Genomic DNA, 22,522 nt, shown 5'->3' with positions numbered 1-22,522 from the left:
AATCTAAGCGCGTGTGTTTTTTTAATGTGGAGGGAAAATCGGAGAACCCGGAGAAAAATTCACGCGACCAAGGGGAGAGAGACGCCACAAATTCCAAATATACAGCAGCAGCAGCAGGCGTCAGGGTCGGGATCGAACCCACGACCTCCTGTGTACCAGGCGAGGTAGTTAACATTTCATAGCCACCGTGATCATGAGAGAGATACCAACTCCAAATACACAGCAGCCATTCGGATCAGGATCGAACCTACGACCTCCTGTGTACAAGACGAGGGAGTTAACATCTCATAGCCACCACGGCGCCCACAAGAACCTTACCACAATGCATTTTGGCAGTAATATTTAATAACGTTTCGTTTTAAATATAAATGTGTTTCATAAGGAATGCTTTTGATTATTTAATGATTTGTCTAGCATTCAATCGCTACAATTCGTTAAATGATTCGCATCCCCATGAGATAAAACTGGACATCAGACAACATTTTAAGAATGTAATTTTCTACAAGCTCGAAGTGCAGTGTCCAACTAACTCTTCTTCTTAACCACTTTATTCCAAGTGGCTCTATCCGCGACGAAGAAGGACCATTGTCCGAAACGTTGCTGACTATACATATATTACCACGTTGTTGACGAGTGGTGTGCTGAGTTTTGTTATTTTCACGATATATTTAATTTTGTTCTGAAAACGGAGGCATCGGGGCCGTGGCAAACCCCACCACTGAGCGGCGTTGCCTCTGTTTACCGCGCCGCTCGGTGTCGTGGTCCACTCCCTCCTCAGCGACCTCTCCTCACGCTTCCTTCACTCTTCTCCACTCTCTTTCGCTTTCCTTCACTCGGGTTGGCGTCGCCGATCTCAGGCTTCTGTCTAAAGTTCTCTCGGGGAGAGGAAGGGAGGAGGGGAGCCCGGCCGGGATGCCGCGACGAGAGACCGGCGCCGTGGAGGAGCGCAGATACGGTGAGGCCTGGGCAAGGCTTCACCCCTTCCCGCACTCAATCACTCCCCTCGCGTCGTACTCCCTCATTCACACATCAGCCATTCACATTCATTCACTCATTCATTCTCCTCTACGCCCTCATTCACCCATCAGTCATTTACACATCCACTCATTCATTCTCCTCTGCTCCCTCATTCACCCGCGCAGTCATCCGTGCGCGCCTGACTGCTGATGGGACACCGATTCCCCGAACTAGCGCAGAGTTGGTGTTGGATGTTGAACTTCTCTCGCACGTTCGTCGCCAATCGCGCCCCTCAAGAGGTGGCGGGGACACCGACGCTGCTGAATTGATGCACTCCCCCAGGAGGCCGTGTGGCTGATGGGATGTGTGAACAAACAACTTTAACATCCATGTAAAAGGACAAATGTTTGTGTGTGTGAAGGAGGCGACCTGTTAATGCGCTGTGGTGTATATTGTTGTATTGTTTTCCAGGGTTACGCGCCAGGAAAGCGGTGGTGGTGGCCCCGAGTATCGGCAGCGGCCTCTTGTCGCTGGAGGAGGAGAGCGACGTGGAGGAGGAGGAGGCCACCGACGAGCGCTACCTGCAGATCCTGAGCAGCGGCGCTGCCACCCCCACCTCCAGCCACGGTGACCCCGCGGGGCTTTGTTGTTCAACGATGACCGGTGACCCCGTGACCCCGCGGGGCTTTGTTGTTCAACGATGACCGGTGACCCCGCGGCCGTGCGGGTGGAATCCTCCTAATTCACTCGATTTGATGTCCTGCGCTCCACAAAGCACGCTCGCTGTTTGTACAATAAACCGCGGAAGCCCTCATCCTAAATGGCAACCATCCCAGTGACAAATCGCTCATCTTTATATTTGATATTAAACCAAACTCTGCCGACCCTTTGCCATTCGATGAGTGGCAAACCTCTTTGCTGAACTCATCTCCCCTATAATTTGAACCTCTCCATCCAGGAATCCTCAGTGCCTGAGGAATGGAAAACTGCATTTGTGTGCCCTCTACCGACTGATTAATGATCGATCTCATACCTCCGATCAAAATCTTGGAAAGGCTACTCAAAATACAAATTACTGACAAGAATAACCTGCTCCACCCCAGGTTATCAGGTTTTAGAAACAAGTTCAGCACAACCTTGGCGGTGCTAGACTCTTGATTTTCTTGACCGATCAAATACTTGCACTTTGCATTCCTCAACTAAAACTTGTTACTTTGTTGTTATTTTACTAGGTAATGCCCCACAGAGCTATGTCGCTTTTTTTCAGAAGCGACCTGGCTAACACAAATGATAGCCTGATGAAGAGGCTTATCATGTGGACATTTATCGCAGCCAAATACTCTATACACGGACTACAATCGGATATTGTTAAAGCCGCTATACTCTCCATCTTTGACTATTGTCTTATTTATAGACTTAATGTAGGATTAGCGCAAACATAAAAATAACGGGTTCCTTTGTGCCACTCCACACTTCATTTTTCCCTCTGCACGCTACAGAACCCATCACTGTAAACTTTATTTAAACTCTTATCAGCCCCCCCCCCCCGATCTACACAGGAAATGGTGTTGGGCTATCTTCACCCTCAAAAGTGTTACAAAATAAGTCTACCAAATAAATTCTGGATCATTTAATCCCTCGGGTAAATTCCCATATTCTTAGAAGCTCCTCCCTCGCCCTACTCAAAAGCCCCCCCCCCCCCTTGTGAGAACCAAACTTGGTTTATATTCCGTTGGTGTGGCGGCACCTCCTAGTCTCTGGAATAACCCAGCAAAAATGTTTGGGATCGCAACTTTACCACCCTTGTCCTCCTTGAAATCACTTTTGGACCTCAGATTTCCATTAACGTGTACGTGCTTTGCGGAATTTAAGTTATAGATTACTTTTTGCATGTGATGTGTTCTACTAGCCTTGTATGTTTTGTGCTGGTTGTACCACATGTTGATGCATGATGTGGCCATTTGGAACTTGACCACGTACAGTTGTTTGTTCACAGTTATTGCCGAATGGGTTTTAGCTGTGCCCCTTTGTGTTAACAGGTTGATGTTACAATACAAGTGTTGCCTCTGAAGAACAACGTCTGCAATTCAGTTGGACTCACTACAAATATGTAAAGCAAGAGGAACGTTTGGTGTTTGGTGTTGGCCCTTAAAGTGACGTTCTTCTGCAGGGTAACGCAGCCTCTCGTGAGCTTCTCACCATAGTGTGTCCCCCCCCCCCCCCCCAGGGCCCAAGGAGGTGCCGATGCTGTTGGGAACATTCGCATTTAAAACATCCAGCAAAAAGAACAAACTTGCTGAAGTCGGTGAGTACCTCCTCATGGCCGTGAAGTCTGCTTGCATCCTAGACATTTCTTTTATGCGCAGCAAACGTACAGGAATGTCCATAGCGATGAACACAACAACGTTTACATTTTTTTAAACTGAGAGATGAAGGGAGCTGCCACCGTGGTGGTGCATTGGGCTTGCAATCCAGCGGTCGCCGATATTGATTCCATCTCACGGAGCGGCAGGTTTAACAATGACGCAAATAGTCCTTAAATTCCTACACCCCACCACCTCTGGTCACCACCATAGTTTGTGGCCAGGCAGGTCCCGTGTGGTCAGGTAAAGTATGGGTACACCCACATCTTCCAAGACGTCCGGTAAGTATGAAAGAGTAGACCAAAAACCCTCTCTCAAGTTCTCTCTAGTGCAGGGGTCACCAACCAAAATAACAGCAGTGTGGTTTGTCCGATCACGCGCGCGCCAGTGCGTGTGTTCAGCCTGACATGCTTTACCAACCCTTTCAGGCTTAGCTGCTGCAACACAACAATAAAACCAGCAACTCGCCTAAGTACTACTACTAAACTATACTTTGTATTTTTACCAGGTAAGGTCCACTATATAACTCTGTTACAGAAGTGACCTGGTCACAAATGATAGCTCAGCAAAGTGGCCTATCATGTGCACATTTATAACAGCCAAATGCTCGAAACACATTTCTCAATGTGGAGGGAAAAGCCAGAGGACCCGGAGAAAAATCCATGCGATCACGGGGAGAACATGCAAACTCCGAATATACAGTCTTCAGGGTCGGGGTATAGAACCCACGACCCCTGCATTCCAGGCAAGGTAGTTAACGTTTGGCTACACAGTTGTGGGTTGATTCAGCCCATCATCCTTCCGGGGTCAATGAAATGAATACCACTTGGTAATGAAATCAACAGTCCTGTGGATAGACTCGCCGCCACCATATGAATGAGAAATTGTCACCACAGGCTCAGTGCTGTAAAACAGGAGATGAACGCCAATGCCTCAATTTTCATTTGATTAGGAAATGTCTGCTCCAAGCCAGTTGGTGCTTAAGTTACCTTGTACCACATGGGGACAGCTGCCACTGGGGATGCCCTTTAAATACTTGAGATGAGGTGATTTAACACGGGTTTCGTAGCCAATATTACAATTCATCATTGATGGACAGATTTTATTAATTTGATTAAATAATTACCCAAATTTGCTGTTGCGAGATGATGTAATATTTAAAATCTTCCACGTGTGACAGTTTCGTTTGTTTGGGTGGTGACGGGTTACACAGCAAAACATCTTTCCAGATCATTACGTGGCCTAACCCAAAAACCTATTATGAATTGTGAGATGTGCTGCAACGCGGCGTAGATGCTGAGGCACTAGCAAGTTCCGTGTAAATGCAGATATCCTTGTTATCGTCATTATCACAGGCACTCTTCGTTAATTGTAAGCGCACCCGCGGTGTTCTCCGTCCTTGTTGCATCTCTCAGCCACGGAACTGGCCAGGACACCCCGGAGCGGCACTTCCCTTCACCGGGCTCCTGCTGAGAAGCCCATTCCCATCCAGCGGTCACCAGGTGGGGAACCACGAACAACACAGCCAACGGTAGCAGCCATGGAGGAAGTGTCTGGGTTGGCCCCGAGACCACGTCCTCTCCCGGAATGATCACTCGCGTCAATGTGGGGCAACAAAATAACCAGGATTTGAACTCGTGACCTTCGGCATAAAAGCCACAGGAGGGACCACGGCAAATGCTCTCTCTAGCAAGGTAGCAGTGAAATCAAGTAAGTTCCACTTTCAACTTTACAGCTACAAAGTGCGAGTTGATGAGCAAGTCACTGGTTTAAACTGGGAACCAAATTCTTTTTGGGAAATTTTCATTGTGGAGCAGAATATTTCAATTGGGTTCAGTTTTCGTTTCAAGAAAATCTACAGATGTTTTTGTTTTCTGACTTTGATTTTTGGCTGGGTTCGATTTTCTTACTGCTGCCAGCCCCGAGTGTGGCTCAGCGGAAAATCGATGCCTTCCAAAGGCGACTCTCTAACACGCAATATCGCAGAGCGGCTGTGAGGTTTACAACTCGCCACCACTTCATGTGTGCACCGTCTGTCTTCATGAATAATATGGCGCTTACTACATATGTTTTCGCAGCCAGTGTTACGATTTGCTGTAGATTTTTTGGGTTGGGCCACGTAATAATCTTCCAAAATGTGTGCTTGTCATTAATGTAGTTGTTTAATGTCATTGGCATTGTCTAATCGCTGTTTGTGCAATATTTCAGCTCTTCACCGCAAGCCAAAGGTGAGAATTTTCAGTTTATCACAGAATGAGTGACATTAGACACATTAACATATGCCGGCAGTCACAACTTATTTTATTGAAGTTGAAACTCATCAACCACCCACACACCGACTCACCCACTCACCCTCTCACCACTCTGCTGGCCACGACTGCCGTCTCTGCGTCTTCCCTCTGACTGCTTCACTTGGGAATTACCCTCCCATCCTCTCTTTTCCCAATTCTAAAAACGCATTAGCTTTTATCTGTTACAATTTTAATAGTGCTGTTTGTTTCTGGATATTTAACGTTTTTGCCTTTAACTGTGTTTATAAAAAAAGTGTTTATATATATAAAAAAATCCCTCTGAGTGTCACTCCAATGTCTGTCTCTCTGTAACCTGCTGCTCCCTCTTCCCTGTAGACGTGTCCCATCCATCGCAGCCTCCTTTCTGATTAAAACTGCAAAACTCTCCTGCAATGCCTTAGTCTGAACCTCCAAGTTGCTTACCCTGCCCTGCCATTAGATGAGTGAGTGGCTCGCAATCTAAAGTTGCGAGTTAAAAATGTCGTTTGTGGGTGGTGGTGGTGGTGGGGTGTGCCTGATTTAGCCCATCATCCGTTTGTAGCGGCTCGCACAGAATCGTGGAAGTTGAGGGCCGCGGTGGGGGTGACTTCACGGCTGTGTGCTGCTGCCGTATTGCGCTTGTGTCACTAATGGAGAGGGGTGGGGCGTGTGGGGGCTTGGGGTTCTTTCCGGCACTGTAATTCAGAAAACATCGTGGTACGCCGGGAGTTTTATCGCAGCACGCGAGTGTTCTGCCACCCGCCATTTGCGAAATGATGCACTCGTGCGGCGGAGGATCGCCAACCACAACAACAAAAAGAGCCATTTTTTCGAATTCGGTGAAAAAAAAGCTCTATTTCAGGAGGCACACAATGCATGTCAATTCTAGACGGTGGTGGGAAATAGTTGATGTCACGAGGCAGTCCTGGAAGAGCCACATGCCCACTCCGGAGCTGCAGGCTGCCAACCCTTGGTACGAGAGCATGGCCAGTTCTAATCCAGGTTAGGGCATGACTCAGCCCAACATCTCTTTGGGGTCGATAAAATAGGTACCCGTGTGTGGGGAAGTCAACGGTGGTGGTTCAATAGACTCAACCACCACTGGCTTAGGGCTGTAAACAGGAGATGCGCACCAATGAATGCTTCAATGCGCATTTGAGCAGGAAATCACTTCGACATCTATTTTTACTAACCACAATTTCGGCGCACATAGCCTCGTACAATACGTGGTGAGCATGACCTACGGTGTTTTATTATGGCTTTCTGACTCGCTGTGAAAGTTATAGCGTTAAAGTCCTGGAGCGTATATTCACGTTGTTAGATTCCATCTCCCTTTGAATCCTGTTTGTTTATTTACTACTTTTATGCAACAGAATGTCAACTTGTGTCTGTGTAGCTCGAGTGTCGGAGGAGAACAGAGTGAGCACTGTGTGTCTTGTTGTGTGTCCTGCCCGTGTGACAGAAAGCATCTCTACATGGCGTAGCCTCAACGCCGTATCGTTTGCGCAAGAGACTGAAAGGTTAGAGAAGCCGTCGATGCAAAGCAGTCTGGAGTGATTGATGATCCAGTTCTCACGGCTTCACTTGCTCGCCTGTGTTCAATCACCTCCTTATCACTGTTCTATCGCTACGACAGTAGTTACTGTTCCGCTGAACCTTCACTGGTTGATTTGTCCACGCATGTAGAGGAATCGGTGGAACAGACACTGCAGGTCAAAACAATACACTCACCCAGTTGCTTACTCCGACTCACCACACTGCAGGTAACACCAACACACTCACCACACACCCACCCAACCACTCATTCACCCACAAACCCACTCACCATACTGCAGGTCACAACACTTATCTTTCTGCTTCTTTCTTTGACTCGCCCCTGTGAAAACGAGTTTCATAGTTCATCGGATTTCTCCACGATAAATAAAGATTTGGACAATAACCTTGCTCAATTCAACAAACGTTTTAACTCCCAGCTACTACAACTGTAATTGTGCTGTTTATCGGTGGCTGCTTGGCATTTGGGCTTGTGTTCAGCAACGGTATTTAAAAACGACTTTCAGGTAGCAGCTGCGCTGATGATGCGTGTGTCTGTCGCTTAATTTAAAACTGGACTAATCTTATAAGACTGCATTGAATGGAAACAACGCCAATGGACGCAGTGATCATGTGCATCCATTACATTGATCGTGAAATAATTCATACACGTGACATTCGGTGCATGTGTCGTGAGCTTTACAATAATAAATACCTCTATTTTGCATTTATATGACGTTTGCTGAAATGCCTTAGCAACTTTCATCGCATTTCATCTCAAACATTCGACGGGCACCCCTCGTGGCAGCTGTCCCTTGGCGGTACAAGGTGACTTGGCATCTGGCCTGCCAGTGGGCATTATTCTGCCAGTAGGGGGCGATGATTGCTGCGGTGTACGTGATCCCAAATGAGTAATTTGCAGTGTAATTTTTGAAATTCGGCACACAATGGTCGACTCGTTTCGAATAACGCCACGGGATATTTGAAGTGCACGGCACACGGTCTTTTAGTGTTCTTATTGCAGTATTAACCAGGGTGGTCTGCAGGAAAGTAATCGCGACCTCTGCTCCAAGCGGCGAACGCACTAACCGTGGCGTCATGTCACTGCCCCAAACCGGTTATAACGCCACTTGGCGTTTTGGGTCTTTGGCTGTGTGCTGCACAATTGTGTGTGCGCGCACGTGCATATAAATACATGAATAGATTCGTTAAAATCACTGCGTGGATTACTTCATGTGCACAAGTGTGAGCGCAGAAACCCGTATATCCGGTGTGGCCAACCTGTAGCAGACCAAGAGCTTCAGGCGACGCCAGTTGGCCACCGCTGCCCTATATAAATACTCGTGAGTGGAGTTGGCCGAAGGTCCCAATGCAGGACCAGCGAGTCTTGGCGATTCTTGGTGGCGTCGGCTGCCTTCCCGCTTGTCTGTGGTTTGCTGCGCGTTAACAAAGTTAACGTTGTTGTCATGGAGCATAACCACCAATGTTAGATGATTAAATAATTGACAGAGGTTGGCTTCGTGGATAATTCATTATATTGTGTCTATGTTTCTTCTTTGGTTCTTTCGGTAAAGTCACGTAGAAGGGAAGTAATAAAATAATAAAAATAAAACATAAAATAATTATCACGACGTTTCGGCCACAACGCAAGCAGCCGTCCTCAGGTGGAGAACAGGTCCGTCAAGTAGACAGTCTGAATGTCACGCTCCAGGCTTGGAGCGACTATTTATGCTGGGATGGAGGAGCGAAGAGCGTCTTGACAAAATAATTTGCATATCAAGAGGAATTTAGCATATTTATGGGAAATGTCTATTTTGTCTGCGATTCTGCGGGTCTCTGTGATTCTGCGAGTCTGACTCTGTGTGATCTTGTGGGTCTCGTAAAAAATGTTGCATCATTACTTTCAATATTATTATTAATTGTTGATTGGTTGTTTCTTTGGAACAGAGGTTCAGTCAGACAGTGAGAGCGAGCTGTCCGAGTCTGTGTCGGAGGAGGAAGATTCGCACAGCGAGGAGGAGACCGTGAAAGGCAGAGGAGGAGCGGAGGCCAACAGAACCCACAAGTTGACTCCAGCGAGGAAGAGAGGCAAACGAGGAGCTCGCATCACTGTGAGTGACTTGGATACCCATACACACAGAGACCCACAGACTGACACACAGACCCACAGACTCACACACAGACCCACAGACTCACACAGAGACCCAAAGACTTTGACAGAGACCCACAGACTTGCACAATGACACACAGACTGACACAGAGACCCACAGACTCACACAGAGATCCAAAGACTTGGACAGAGACCCACAGACTGACACAGAGACCCGCAGACTCACAAAAACCGATATTGGATCTTCTGTTGTATGTTGAACTTATTTGGAACTTTTTATCAAAGTTTCTCAAACATGCGGTAGCAGTGTACTTGTAAAAGATTTAACTACCAATTACATGGAACCCTTACAATCTGTTTTTAGACTGGCGCACAGTACTGAAACGGCTGTGGGCCAGGTGGTAAATTATCTTCCGATGACCACTGGCTCTGAAACACTTAGCATCCTTATTTAGACGGATCACAGTGCCACCTTTGATATGAGATCCTTTTGAACCGCTGCAAAAATAACATTGGCATAACTGAAAAGGCGCTCTTCCGGTTTCAGTGTTACATCCTGTTCTATCATACCTCTTCTGGCTTCTGTTCATCGGTTCCCGCTGAAGCTTATAATCGACCGTAAGATCTTGTTTCTAACCTGTAAAGCATTGAAGGGCCGGACACCCACCTACCTTAGGGACCTATTCCATCCCAATATTCCATCTCTGAATCTTTGTTCCACGTACTCAGTTTTCAATGCAACATAAGACGAAACTCCTCTCCAGGTCGACTGGGCCTTCAGCTGTGTGCCTCCCCCCCCCCACTTATGGAACGCCCTCCTCTGCCATATCAATGACTCGGGCATGATCAATGTTTTTAAGTCACGACTGTGAAGCAATTATAACTGAGATGAACTAGACATTCAGTGTGGTGTATTACAAGTGTAGAAGTGTAGTGGGTTCAATTGAGGCACGCACTCAACTTGGAGGCAACACTATTTATTAACACACAACAACCAACGTGAACACGATACATAAGGTGGTGACCACCGTTCCTAATCTCATTCGCACTCGGGGAGGGGGATACTACATAACGTGATCAGGGCAGGTTAGCAGGCTGCCTGGTCACGGACGAGAGCCGGGGGCTTATGGGACCCCGGGGTCCCGCCATAAGGTTCATCAAGTATAACGGATTAAAATAATTATTTTGTGTTTTCATTTTATGTACATTTAAAATTTTTTATTTTTAGCTGACCTCGTCTGGCCAAGTGTGAATTCTGGACATTTGGGGATTCACCAAACCGGGGGTTCACTGTGTTGTCACTTGCAGCAAGAAGTGGTGGAAGATTACTTTGATGCCCACAAAACCTCGAAGGTCATCACTTCTGACCGCACGTTGTCCAAGCTGCAGTCTCCACGCCTTGACCAGGTGAGCTTACGTGCTTGGGTTGTGTGTCCATCTGGGTTACCGTTTGGTTCAGAGACCCGGACTCTAAACGGACGAAGACGCACAGTCAAATCTTGTTGGCATTTTAGCTCAGGTTTCTGTAACGAATGCTGGAAATTTTTGTTGCCACACTTAACATTTCGTAGCCAGAACAAAGACAGTCACTGCATTGCGTGTTTTCAGATGTGCTTCTGCGGCCGTCTGGAACGCTCTTCTGGTATAAGGGAGCCACTGGAGCTGGGCACTTTTAAATCCTCCAGATTGAAAACGTATTTCTGTAGAACTGCTTTTTGTGTTTAGTTTGTTGTCCTTCCCCTGCACCTCCAATTAACATGGTGGGCTACGTACGGTACGAAAGAAGTTCAACATACATACAATGCATATGTCCGGAAGAGAATGTGGCAGGTGAGCGTTGTAGATACCACAGCGGTGCTGGGTGGGACATGTGTGCCGGATGGAGGGCTGATTGCCGAGACCGGCATGGCAGCGATCTCCATGAGTCCGGTGACAAAAGGGAAGAGAAGACCTAAGAGCGGATGGTGGACGGGAGCCTATTAGAGCTTTTTGAAAACGAATTTTCTTTAGAACTGCTTTTTGTGTTTAGTTTGTTGTCCTTCCCCCCGCACCTCTGATTAGCACGGTTGGCTACGTATGGTGTGAACGAAGTTCAACATACTGTACATACGAAGTGTGATGTTGGAAGTGGCTGCACGTTGACTGTGCAGCAGCTGCTGCTGCGGGACTGGGCTACGTGTGTGACGGTGTCGGCGTCGGCGGCAGCGTCAGTGTCGTGATACCGTTGGTGCTGCGCGCCGTGCAGGAAACCCTCGGCCGCCTGCTCAGAGCTGTGCAGCTGCCGTTCCGCGAGGAGCGCAAGCAGCTGGAGCGGGAGTACCGAGGCCTCTTTGCAAAGTGGATGACGCAGCTCAGGTCGGGACGTTCGCCCCTTGCACTCTGTATTGTTACAACTCAAAGCACCGATCATAGAACGGAGGGGGGACAAAAGTTACGTGAACAACAGCCCCGAGTTTGACGCGTCAGGGCCCAATGAAGGGGGAGAACTGGGTGGGGATCACTAGTGTGGACACGATATCTTATACGGGGGATGGGGGGGGGTAAGAGAAAAGGTAACTAACATAATGGGAAAAAGAGAGGGCTAGGGGGGGAACTGGGGGGGGGGGGCGTGGAAGAGAAGGGGATGGAAGGCAAAAGAGGGGAAGCCATGTAATAAAGCACCACAAATACAATAATTCACACGCAGCAGATGAACTTGTGAACTCACGTCCCACGGATCAGCACTCCGCTCCCGCCCATTCCCGGAAGATGGGCACAACCCGCACAAATAGCCGTCCCCTCCACCCGACCTCCCGGCCTGTGCACCAGATTTTAGAAGAATAGGGGACCATCTGGCCCTCACTCTTGCACTCTTTGAACGCAGCTGCGCAGCACAGGGCCCAAAGTCTCAACATGTCAAGCGACTGGCAGCAAACGACAATCATCAGAGCTGTAACTGATACGAGTTGACACGTTTCTCAAATTGACGGACTGCGCTACGAACCCGGCAACCCGACTTTGATTCCCGCTCGCGGCCAATACCAGTGTAGTATCAGTGATTTGGAGACGAGGTTTGTAGGAGGCAACTTTTTTTATTTAGAACATTCACGGTCTCGTCTACACACGCTCTACAGTCGCTTAGCTTCGCCTATACACAACACTAGCTATCTAACACTGACGGTGCTGACTGATACAGCCAACTACTTTCTAGCAGCGCAATAGCGAACGAAGACGGCAACGGCGAGGAGATGAATCCAATCCCAGAACCGGCAGCTCCCGTTCTCGGCTCCTTTTATTCTACCAGCGCGGCCTGGCCACGCCTTTCTTCTCGAACCCACTAGTAGCGGGCTCCAGGGGCTTCCAGACGGGGTCCTCCATGACCCTTGCCCCAGTTCCTCCGCCCTGCCCACACACGCGAGCACACGCTCACCAGCGTGTCGTCTGTCCACCACAGTTGCCGCCGCTGCCCAGCAGCCGGCGCTATTACACTACGTCAGTAACGATTATCTGAACCGGTCTTGGGCCTCCTCGAGGTAGACTCAGCCTCAAATGTGTACCTGGTGCGGTGTGTAAACATCTCCACTTGGGAGACGAAGGTGGCCAGGTGTGGTGCTGGCCACCCACCCCCTTGTGTACGGTGCCAACGTTAATAGTTGCTCACTAACAGCACTTGCCCCAATGGTATGATAAGGCTTTGGAGGATCTTTGTCTTTGTTTTGGCAATAACAATTAACATCGGAGGATGATGATTTAGATACATTCTATGACCTCCTGTCCTATGTGCTAGCTAAAGCGGCCCCTCGGGAAAACATCATCCCATTTGGTGACTTTAATGCCCAAGTGAGTTATGACGCAGGCACCGAGGCCAGAGTCATTGAAAGGCATGGACCAGAGCAGCTCAATAACAATGGTCAGGGGCTGTTGGACTTGTGTGAAACTCATGGGTTTATCATCACCAACACACTGCCGCATCCACACAACATCTGCTGGACTGTATAGTGATAGAGCAGTGAACGGGGGCCCATGTCCTTGACACCCGACCTTCTGTAGTCTCGACTAGCTCGTGAAGTTTGCAAGCGAGACATTCATAAGCGCTTGCAGCTGAGGTCGGCATCATACCCCCCTCCTCCTGATGCTGAGAGGAAATGGGTGAGGTTCAGGATTGTGTATTCTTTGGGTCTTTCGGTAAAGTCACGTAAATAGGTTCAAATTAATAAAAAAATTATAATAATTACGACGTTTCGATCACAACACAAGCGATCGTCATCAGGAGGAAAAAAAGATGACGATCGCTTGTGTTGTGATCGAAACGTCGTAGTTTTTTGTTTAACTTATTTTTATTAATTTGAAGCTATTTACGTGACTTTACCGAAAGACCAAAAGAATATGAATTTCTGCAGTCACGAAAGCTTTAAGTCAAGATTCAGGATTGTGGTTCATGCAACTGCAATGGCTGCATTGGGTATGTGGGTCAGACCTCCCCATAGATTCTGGCTGATGGAGGAGATGTTCCGGCTAACTGAAAGTGGCAGACCCACTTCCACCGTGTACATGATGACGCTGGCTGATTTCACTCGGTCTGTTCGGTAGACTGGGGTTCAATGTGCTGCTGTATGGACTGGGGTCCAAGCGCAATCTGCTGGAGGAGTTCAGATGTGCGCTCCTGCCCAACCGCTGCCATGTGGTCATCAACGGATACTTCCCCTCCATCACCATCAAGATGGTCAGTGGTGCAGTGTAATACGAGCTATTACACAGTAGAAGAGTTATCATGTAACACCTCAAGTTGCTGTTGCTGAGACCAACAGAGACCCACAGATTCGCTAAAACAACAACCAGTGTTTGCACCGAGTTGCAGTGACGTCCCCATAGCTCTTGTGCCAAGCTAGTTTCATCACAGACTTGCACAGAGACCCACATACACACACAGAGACCCTTAGATTCACCCTGAGACACACAGACTCACAGAGACCCACAGATTCGCAACAACTACTGTTTGCCACTGAGTGGCGGTAATATCCTCATTGCGATTATGCCAGGCTAGATACACCACAGACTCGCACAGGCTTGCAACAAGATGCACAGACTCAAACAGTCCCACAGACTCATAAAGTGGCCCACGTGGTGTGGTGATTGGTGTTGTGTTACCGGCTCTACAGGTGTTGAATTCAATTATATCAGAAGTTCTAGAAGATGGAATCGGCATTCGCAACCCTATGGAGCAGCTGGCTCACATCTGCTCCAGGTTCCGGCAGGGTGGGTTCAGCTGTCCGCACGTTTGTCGTCACACAGAATGATGCTATGCCACCTGGATGCTCATGAATGTGTTGTTGCTCATCTGGCTGAGGAGGCGTCAAAGAAGTATGGTTTTTTTCTCCGTGCCAAACCCCTTCAACTCTGAACAATCATTACTGCTGCTACACACAGCGCAGAGTCAGCTGAAGCTGGAATCTTGCTGCTGTCATATCTGGGGTGGAGAGCACCCAGTTCCTACATCGCTGCATCTGACAGAGTTCCGTTGTAAAGCGGTCAGGGTGATTGATGACCCAATCACCCTAATCGGAGGTGCAGGGGAATGACAACAAACTAAACACAAAATGCAATTCTAAAGAAATTAGTTTTCAATATATATTTAAAAGTGCATGCTCCAGTGGCTTCCTAATAACGGAAGGAAGTGCGTTCCAGACGGCTGCAAAAGCACATCTTAAAGCCGCGACCTCAGTGACCGTCTTTTGGCTCGCCAAAAGCCACTGCGAGGATGACCAGAATTCGTGTGATGCTTTATGCTCCTTGACGAGATCAGCAAGGTATTGTGGTTAATTTGTGGCAAGCACTTTGTGAACCCGAGTGTCCGTGTTCATGTCTGTGGCAGATAGCAGCTTGGAGCTCTACCTGGTGATTCACAACATCGACGGGGAGATGTTGCGCGCCGAGCGGAGCCAGCGGGTCCTGGGCCAACTGGCCAGTCTGCCGAACGTGCACCTCATCGCCAGCGTCGACCACATCAACGGCCCTCTCAGTACGGGGACACGCGTACATTCGCTGCAGCGGTTACCGCGCTGTTTGGTTCTTGCCCATAGCCAACACCGGTGACGATTATCTTAACAAGTGCTGGGCCTCCCCGAGGTCCACTCGGCCTCAAATTAGTACCTGGTGCCGTGTGTAAACATCGCCGCTAGGGAGACAAAGGCGGCCGGGCATGGTGTTGCCCACCCACCCCCTCGTGTGCTGTCGTGCTGGCCTTCATAGGTCCTTCTGACTAACAGCACTCGCCCCAACAGTCCGTTAAATGCGATATGGGTGCATCTTTGTGTGGTGTGCGTCTAAGTCTGGGAGCAGAGCAAAGTTGGCTGGTTTAACTGGCTGTGGTGCGAGGTCACGACCTACGAGCCCTACGCAGAGGAGACGTCGTACGAGAACTCGCTGCTCGTCCAACAGTCGGACTCGCTTGCGCTCAGCTCTCTCACCCACGTATTGCGCAGCTTGACGCCCAATGCCAGGTACTAAGCACGCCGATACCAAGGCCGACACACACGAACACAGGAACAAAGACACCCCGCGTAGCCTTGACAGAGATTTTTGACAAGTGACGTTAGCAAGCACCATGAAGTTTGGCACGGCCCTTGAGGGGGTGCAGGTCAGCACCACGCCAGGCCACCCCCGTCTTCCCCATTGCTTGTGTGTTTTTTTTTTTACATACAGCACCAGGTACTCGTTTAAGACTGAGTCTACCAAGGGTAGCCCAGAACCTGTTCAGATATTCGTTATCGATATTTGCTGCTAGCAGGAATCAAACTTGGATATTTGCCAGGTGCATCCACACCAGGAGTGTTGAAATCGTTTCTCTTGTTGCATCACCGGTAACGGCATGAAGGACCCAGTAACTATTGCCAGTTACCAGTGTGCTGCACGTATAGAAATGTCTAGAGCGACAATTGTAACACTTTGACCTTGTGTGATGAGAAGGGGAGCTCTCACAGCGGTGTAAATGTTACCAAATGGCTGGAATTAAAATCCAAAGGTTGCAGGTTCGATTCCGTGTCCCGTTGTGGCAGTTGAAACAATGGTGCAAGGTTCCTAATGCCCCCATAATGCATCGTTGCTCCTGTCCATCTAGCAGCAGTATTGTAGCAGTCAAGATTGTGGTTATCGCCTCCCAAAGGTGAAATAGGAGAAACTCCGACTTTGCCAAAACCCAGCCTTCCACTAAACCCAATCCCTGAGTGCAGACAACCCAAACAACCAGCTATGAACACAAGATGGAGTCCAGTCACAACTTGGTTTTCTTGACATTTATTCTCAATCTCACCTCCTGAAACGGTCATGGTCCAATGTAAAATAAACCACAATATTGTATGAGTTATACAAACAAAATCTCACTTGCATGTGTCTCAAACCATGGACCTATCAAGATAACCAATTTCTGGGGCAAGAGTCGAGGCAAAGAGAAAACGAGTAACTGGTGTTTGAAAAGAACAACAAGCAAATATGAAAAGATTTTCAACGGTTACAGGGCAATGGAATAATGCAAGTCACATGAACAATATCAACATTAACGGCAGTATAAAGTACATGGTCAGGTAATAACAAAAACAACACAGTCCTAATAGTTAGTGACGAAAGTCTAGACTCAAGTGCTCAGTCAAGGAAGGGGTGTGAGCCTCAACTCACGAGTATCAAACACAGGCCGATCAGTGCTGCACAGACTCCTCCAGTCTCAATAAAGATTCTGATTCTGTTAAAGGTCTCGGGACTCGCTGACCAAGGTGCGGGGGTCACGAGCTCATAGGGATCGAAGGTCTAGGGCACAGACCGAGCGAAGATTCACAGCTGGTCAGGGTTCGTACGTTTTTGGCACTGAAACGAGTAGAGTTGCAGAGGTGATGAGGTTGCAAAGCTGAGTTGCACTGCTTAATAGGTGGGAGTGAATCGGCAGTGCTGGATCTCCAGTCACCCTGACCGCTTGACTCGGAACTCTGTCAGGACCAGGGAGGGAGGGACTGGGTGCTCCACCCCAATCATGACGGCAGCAGGATTCCAACTTCAGCTGACTCGGTGGTGTGTGTAGCAGCAGTAATGACTGTGCAGAGTTGAAGAGGCTTTGGCAGGGAGAAGACAACCACGCTTCTTAGATGCCTCCTTAGCCAGATGAGCAACGCAGCCGTTCCATGACAGCTAAGATAAGATTTCTGTACCAAGCATATTAATGGTTTGACTTTCGATGAGAACATCATTGTTCATTGTGTGTGGGTATTATTATTGACTGGCTGTCTGTTGCATGGAGCGTGACCATTTACAATCACTCTCTCCTTACAGGGGAATATTCCAGCTGCTTGTGGAGCATGAGATCGACAATAAAAACAACCCCTCCAACCCAGGTGAGAGGCTCTCTCCACACCTAACCAACTTGCCGTGCGTCGCCTAGACTGCCACTCGTGACATCACGGCTGCTGCTTGAGTGTACCGTTAACATCTCACCGCGGTGACGACATGTTACCTGTGCAGGAGGTCATGGGTTCGACACTGACCCTGACGCCTGCTGTATATTTGAAGTTTGCGTGTCACTCTCCCCATGGTTGTGTGGAATTTCCTCCGGGTCCAGTTTTTCCCTCATTTAATATCAACATGCATTTAGAGTATTTAGCTGCTAATCATTTCCACGTGATAAGCCACTTCGTTGAGCTATCAATAATGGCCAGGTTGCTTCTGAAAAAGTGCTATATAGCTCAATGGGCCTTATTTGGTAAAATAAAACATAGTTTTAGTTTGGTATTGTCTGAGTTGTACCAGTTCATGAGCTCAAATCCTGGTTGAGTGTTGACTTAATGATCGTCTTTTGGAGTTTAATAAAATGAGTAACCCTTTGTAGGTAGTCAACAGTGATTGTGCAATGGAGAGCCTCGTCCCTGACATATGAATGTGGAATTTCCACCGCTTACTGCAAAGGGCTGTATTGTGGATTTTGACGTAACTTTTTCCTCGTCCAACAAATGCTTCCCATGTATTGCACGAGTTGCTGCTGATTGAGTGTGTGTGGTCTCTGGGGGAGTGGTGGCGCAAGGGTTAGCATACCGCGCTGCAAACCCAGCGACCCGAGTTCACTTCCTGCTCACGGCCAACACCAGTGACGATTGTCAGAAACTGGTCCTGGCCCTCCCCTAAATCGACTCGGCCTCAAATGAGTACCTGATGCAATGCGTAAACATCGCCACTCTGGAGATAAAGGTGCCTGGGCGTGGTGCTTTGTCACCCACCCTCTTGTGTGCCCGTAACCGACCTTCATAGGTGCTCGCTAAACAGCACTTTCCCTAACAGTCTCTTGAGGCTATACGAGAGATCTTCGTCTGTTGTGGTCTCGTGGCGGCCACGCCAGGGCTGCCCTGCTCGAGGCTCATGCGAGCTGCGTCGTTCAGGTTTGTCGTTCCAGGACTTCTACGAGCGCTGCCGAGTGGCGTTCCTGGTGAACAGCGACCTCACCCTGAGAGCGCAACTCACCGAGTTCCGCGACCATAAACTCATCCGCACCAAGAAGGTGCCCTGCTGTGCCCCGCTAGGGATGCGTGTCGCTGTCGCTTGCCGTCGCGTTCACCGCCACGCTGAGATTCAATGCTGCGGTCATTCCCCCAATCCAGGGGTTGGCAACCTGCGGCTCCGGAGGCTCATGCGGCTCTTTAGGGACCACTTGGTGACGTTATTCACATGCGTTACGGCTCCTGAGATATTGAGTGTTTTTTACCGAATTCGAAAAGAATTGGCTATTTTTGTTATCTTGGTTGCCAACCCCTGCCCTAGTCACTTACTGGACCCCCCTCCCTGCCCATGCCGAGTCGTTGTGTGTGCAGGGCTCCTGTAGCTGGCACAGACCAGGTGGGTAAATATGGGGAGTGACTTTTATTTCATTTTAAATAGGTGGTGACATGACCCAGAGGGAGCTTCGCGGTTCGATTCCGGTAGGCTGCCTTGGTTAACACTGCCATGTGTAGATTTAAAAACGAACTAAAGGCGTGTATTACATGTATGAACTTTCTCAGTCTTATCCAGACCGCCAGCCTAAGAGACATTTGGCAGCAGTGATCATTGATGATGAGTCCTAATTAAGATGAAACTGGTCTACAGGTGTCTTTGTTTCATTGCTGCCCGTTAGAACTCTTTAAGTTGGTGGTTCTAAACAACAACATTGCCACAGGTTCAATTCTGTAAATGACTCAATTAGGATTATTTTGTATGTATGTTGAACGTCTTTCACACTACTTAGCCAATCGTGCTAATCAGAGGTGCGGCGGGAAGGACAACAAACTAAACACAAAAGCAGTTCAATAGAAATTAGTTTTCAATTGAAGTGCATAGGTCCAGTGGCTTCCTAATAGCGTTCCAGATGGCTGCAGAAGCACATGTTGTTTACTGATATTCTCCTAAACGACACGAATGATGACTTTTGTGAAAGACTAAGAGTTTTAAATCTTGATTTAAAGCTTTCGTGATTGCAGGAATTCATACTCTTTGGGTATTTCGGTCCAGTCACTTAAATAGAAAATAGATCACGACGTTTCGATCGCAACAGGTGAGAGAGAGAGAAAGCTGCTGAGACAATGTCTTGTATAGGCCTGAGATGGGTGCATCAAGGTAGGTGGGTGGAGCTAGAGATGGTCCAACCACAGAGGCTGGGGCAGTGGACACCCAGCCTGTCAATACAAAGACATCCAGGTTTTAGATAGGCATCCGTATGGGTGGCTTTCCTGTAGACAGTGTCCCAATGAGCCATCTGGTCTCTTATCGATTAAAACATTCAAGAATGGTAACTTGCCATCCTAAGAGTGTTTTCGTGTTTGCAGGGCGCTGATGGAGTGGAGTACCTGAGCATTCCGATCGACGCTTCGACGCTCAGCAGCTTCATGGAAAACCAAGACCTGGATTCGTGAACAGAGCGGTAGGAATAGTTGGGCCCATGCTCTGGATTGGACGTGGATATAACTCCGGACGGAGCGTTGTACCCCTGGCATTGATCATCACAAGAGGCTTAAGTGGCGACTACATCTATGCGGCAAAATCTAACACTTGAGTCAAATCAGGAGGAGGCTGCGCATGCAATGTCTAACAATCATGACGTAGACGGTTCTACCTCACACAGCTGTCCCTCAACAAGAAAATAAATAAAGTGTTTTTTTTACACATTCCATCAGCCACACAGTCTTGCTTTCTGTGAGTGTATAATTTCAGCAGCTCCTTTATTTCAACACAAACAAAACTCTGGACCCGTTTCAACTTTCAGCGTCTTATCATCCGTCAGCCCCGCGTGAATTAATGCTGGCGAGTTGCCAGACGTTTATAGGTAAAAGGTTCTTCTCTGTGAGATATGAGTTCTTGTTCGACACGAAACCCCGTAGTTTTGTGTTACACAATGTATTGTGCCTTTTGACAAGGGACTATCGTTTTTCATGGAAAAAGAATGGATAATACGCTGTAACATAGCTTCAGAAAGTCAGTCTCCACTCGTTCGCCATCATTGTCAACGGACGCCTGGAATCTTCTCCAGGTGGTCTCCAGAGCCCCGGAGGCACATTTCTTGTGGTGTTGTTGCAATTTCTCGGAAGTGTTAACATTTTTTTTGAAGCACCCTGTTTACACACGAGTCTTTAGGGTTTGCAGGAAACATTCACAATATAAGAATCGTAAATGAAAAGTGTGTTTATCATGAGTCCAGGAATGGGTTTAATGTCAACACACGTGTCTGTGTCAGCTGCTGGGTCTGTAACATTACCTTCAGTGACGTCACTGATATGACCCGTCACAAAACTCACATTCATCAATAACATGCTCGTCTCGTCATGAAAAATGTACGTACATCTTCGGCGACTTTTCAGGCAATAGCCCTTCTTCATAGCACATAGTAGGTCATTGTCCAGCCTATTATATCTGTTTCCTTATAAAGCCACTCGTTGATGAAGGTGTTGAGTTGTATTTGTGCTTGGTTTGCCATTGTCGGTGCAGTGTTCTCAATTGTTTGCTCTCAAAGTGGGCTTCTACGTTGTTTGTAAATGGTATTTGGTAAATAGTCACATGGCTATTTTGCCTGAAACTAAATGCATATGCCAATCACTCTTTGGTTGTTTGTCCACTGTTCATCCTTCATGCTGGGAGGGTGCAATGTTGTTTACACAATTTCTGATCACAGGCTGAAAACGTCAAGCGGCCAGCAACAAACAGCTCGTTCGAAGCTGTAATAATAGATCATTATTACAGCTAATAGATAAGGGTTGAATTGAGAGGTTAATGTGAAAAGGCTCCCATAGACTTCAATGTTAAATCGTCCCATAGACTTCAATAAGCACAAACACCAGCCAGGGGGGAGGACCTCTTGCCCCCCCCCCCACAGTCTGTGTGGGTATGGGGAGCAGTGGTGCAGTGGTTTAGCGCATTGTGCTACGAACGCGGCGAGGTGAGTGAGATTCCCGCTCACGGCTCACATCAGTGACGAGTAATATCTGGCCCTGGGTCTACCCTAGCTCGACTCAACCGCTCCCTACACCACACGCACACACGTGTACACACACACACGTACACAAAGATCCCCCATATAGCATTAACAGACTGTAGGGGTGTTGAGACCGACACGCCCGTGACTCGCTGGATTTCGTGATCTTATGAGCATCCGACGTCCCTTTCGGTCAAAATTGTTTAAATAAACACAAATATCCAGGCACGAATTCCCCGCCAGCCCAGTTGAAGCTGTCATTCGTGATGGAAGCACCTTGGAGCTTTCGTCTACACAGAGCATCGGGACTCCAAGCCTCGTGGGCCCCCCACCCACCACGCTCCGACTTTCCGCAATCACCCGATGATTGTGAAGAACTTAAAGAGCCAATTAAGATTGAGATCTCGGTGGGCATGAGTGTGTGTGCACGTGTTCCACATATGTGTGTATATATGTTCAGTGTGTGTACACGTATTCCTTGTGTGTGTGTGGATACACGTAGCCAGCATGACCAACCACTGCATGCACAAGAAGCTTCTGTTTGGCCGGGTAGAGGGGGCTTAACGGGCACGACACGGACTCGAGAAGAGATGGAGTGATGCGGCACAGGAGGATGTGGAGCTGAGTGGAGTTGCCGAAGACTGGTGCCAGCGGTGTCAAGATCCGCCTCTGTGGAGGAGGCTCGTGAAGGACGCTACTGGGCAGTTGGAGGCAGTCGCCCTCCAACAACAACAGAGGGCGGAGGAGCGACGCTCACAACAACGAGCGGAGCGCCGGGCGGCTAAATCCCAGCAAGTTGGCGCAGTAGGGGGCACAGGTGGTGCATCAGCCAGTCATC

General features: G+C 48.3%; 1 protein-coding gene across 3 annotated transcripts; it reads left to right on the top strand.

Annotated features, from left to right (window-relative positions):
• The first annotated feature begins 755 nt into the window (after window positions 1-755).
• ORC2 (origin recognition complex subunit 2) lies at window positions 756-21,300 on the top strand. 3 transcript variants are annotated; one of them, XM_078882058.1, is made up of 16 exons: window positions 756-955; window positions 1,429-1,584; window positions 3,185-3,262; window positions 4,736-4,822; window positions 5,529-5,548; window positions 7,053-7,110; window positions 9,071-9,234; window positions 10,542-10,640; window positions 11,479-11,588; window positions 13,803-13,935; window positions 14,372-14,468; window positions 15,085-15,231; window positions 15,541-15,712; window positions 17,529-17,590; window positions 18,626-18,744; window positions 20,045-21,300. In XM_078882058.1, the coding sequence occupies exons 1-16, from the start codon at window positions 913-915 to the stop codon at window positions 20,129-20,131; spliced, it is 1,632 nt and encodes a 543-aa protein (XP_078738184.1). In that variant the 5' UTR covers window positions 756-912; the 3' UTR covers window positions 20,132-21,300. The 3 variants fall into 3 exon arrangements, with proteins under 3 accessions (XP_078738184.1, XP_078738181.1, XP_078738182.1); XM_078882055.1 differs by lacking the exon at window positions 20,045-21,300 and having other exon boundaries at window positions 18,626-19,990; XM_078882056.1 differs by lacking the exons at window positions 756-955; window positions 20,045-21,300 and having other exon boundaries at window positions 1,473-1,584; window positions 3,196-3,262; window positions 18,626-19,990.
• The last annotated feature ends 1,222 nt before the right edge of the window (window positions 21,301-22,522 follow it).

The sequence above is a fragment of the Lampetra fluviatilis genome, chromosome 63 (assembly GCF_964198595.1).
Source record: "Lampetra fluviatilis chromosome 63, kcLamFluv1.1, whole genome shotgun sequence".
NCBI lineage: Eukaryota > Metazoa > Chordata > Hyperoartia > Petromyzontiformes > Petromyzontidae > Lampetra > Lampetra fluviatilis.
Note: the sequence above shows the minus strand (reverse complement) of the source record. Positions and strands in the feature narration are given on the sequence as shown.

What these genes read in the sequence shown, in the direction of transcription:
- ORC2 (XM_078882055.1), top strand. Translation starts at nt 913, where the DNA reads ATGCCGCGACGAGAGACCGGCGCCGTGGAGGAGCGCAGATACG. An exon ending in GAACAAACTTGCTGAAGTCG is followed by an intron (nt 3,263 to 4,735) that starts GTGAGTACCTCC and finishes TGCATCTCTCAG; the next exon opens with CCACGGAACTGGCCAGGACA. An exon ending in CCACATCAACGGCCCTCTCA is followed by an intron (nt 15,232 to 15,540) that starts GTACGGGGACAC and finishes TGTGCGTCTAAG; the next exon opens with TCTGGGAGCAGAGCAAAGTT.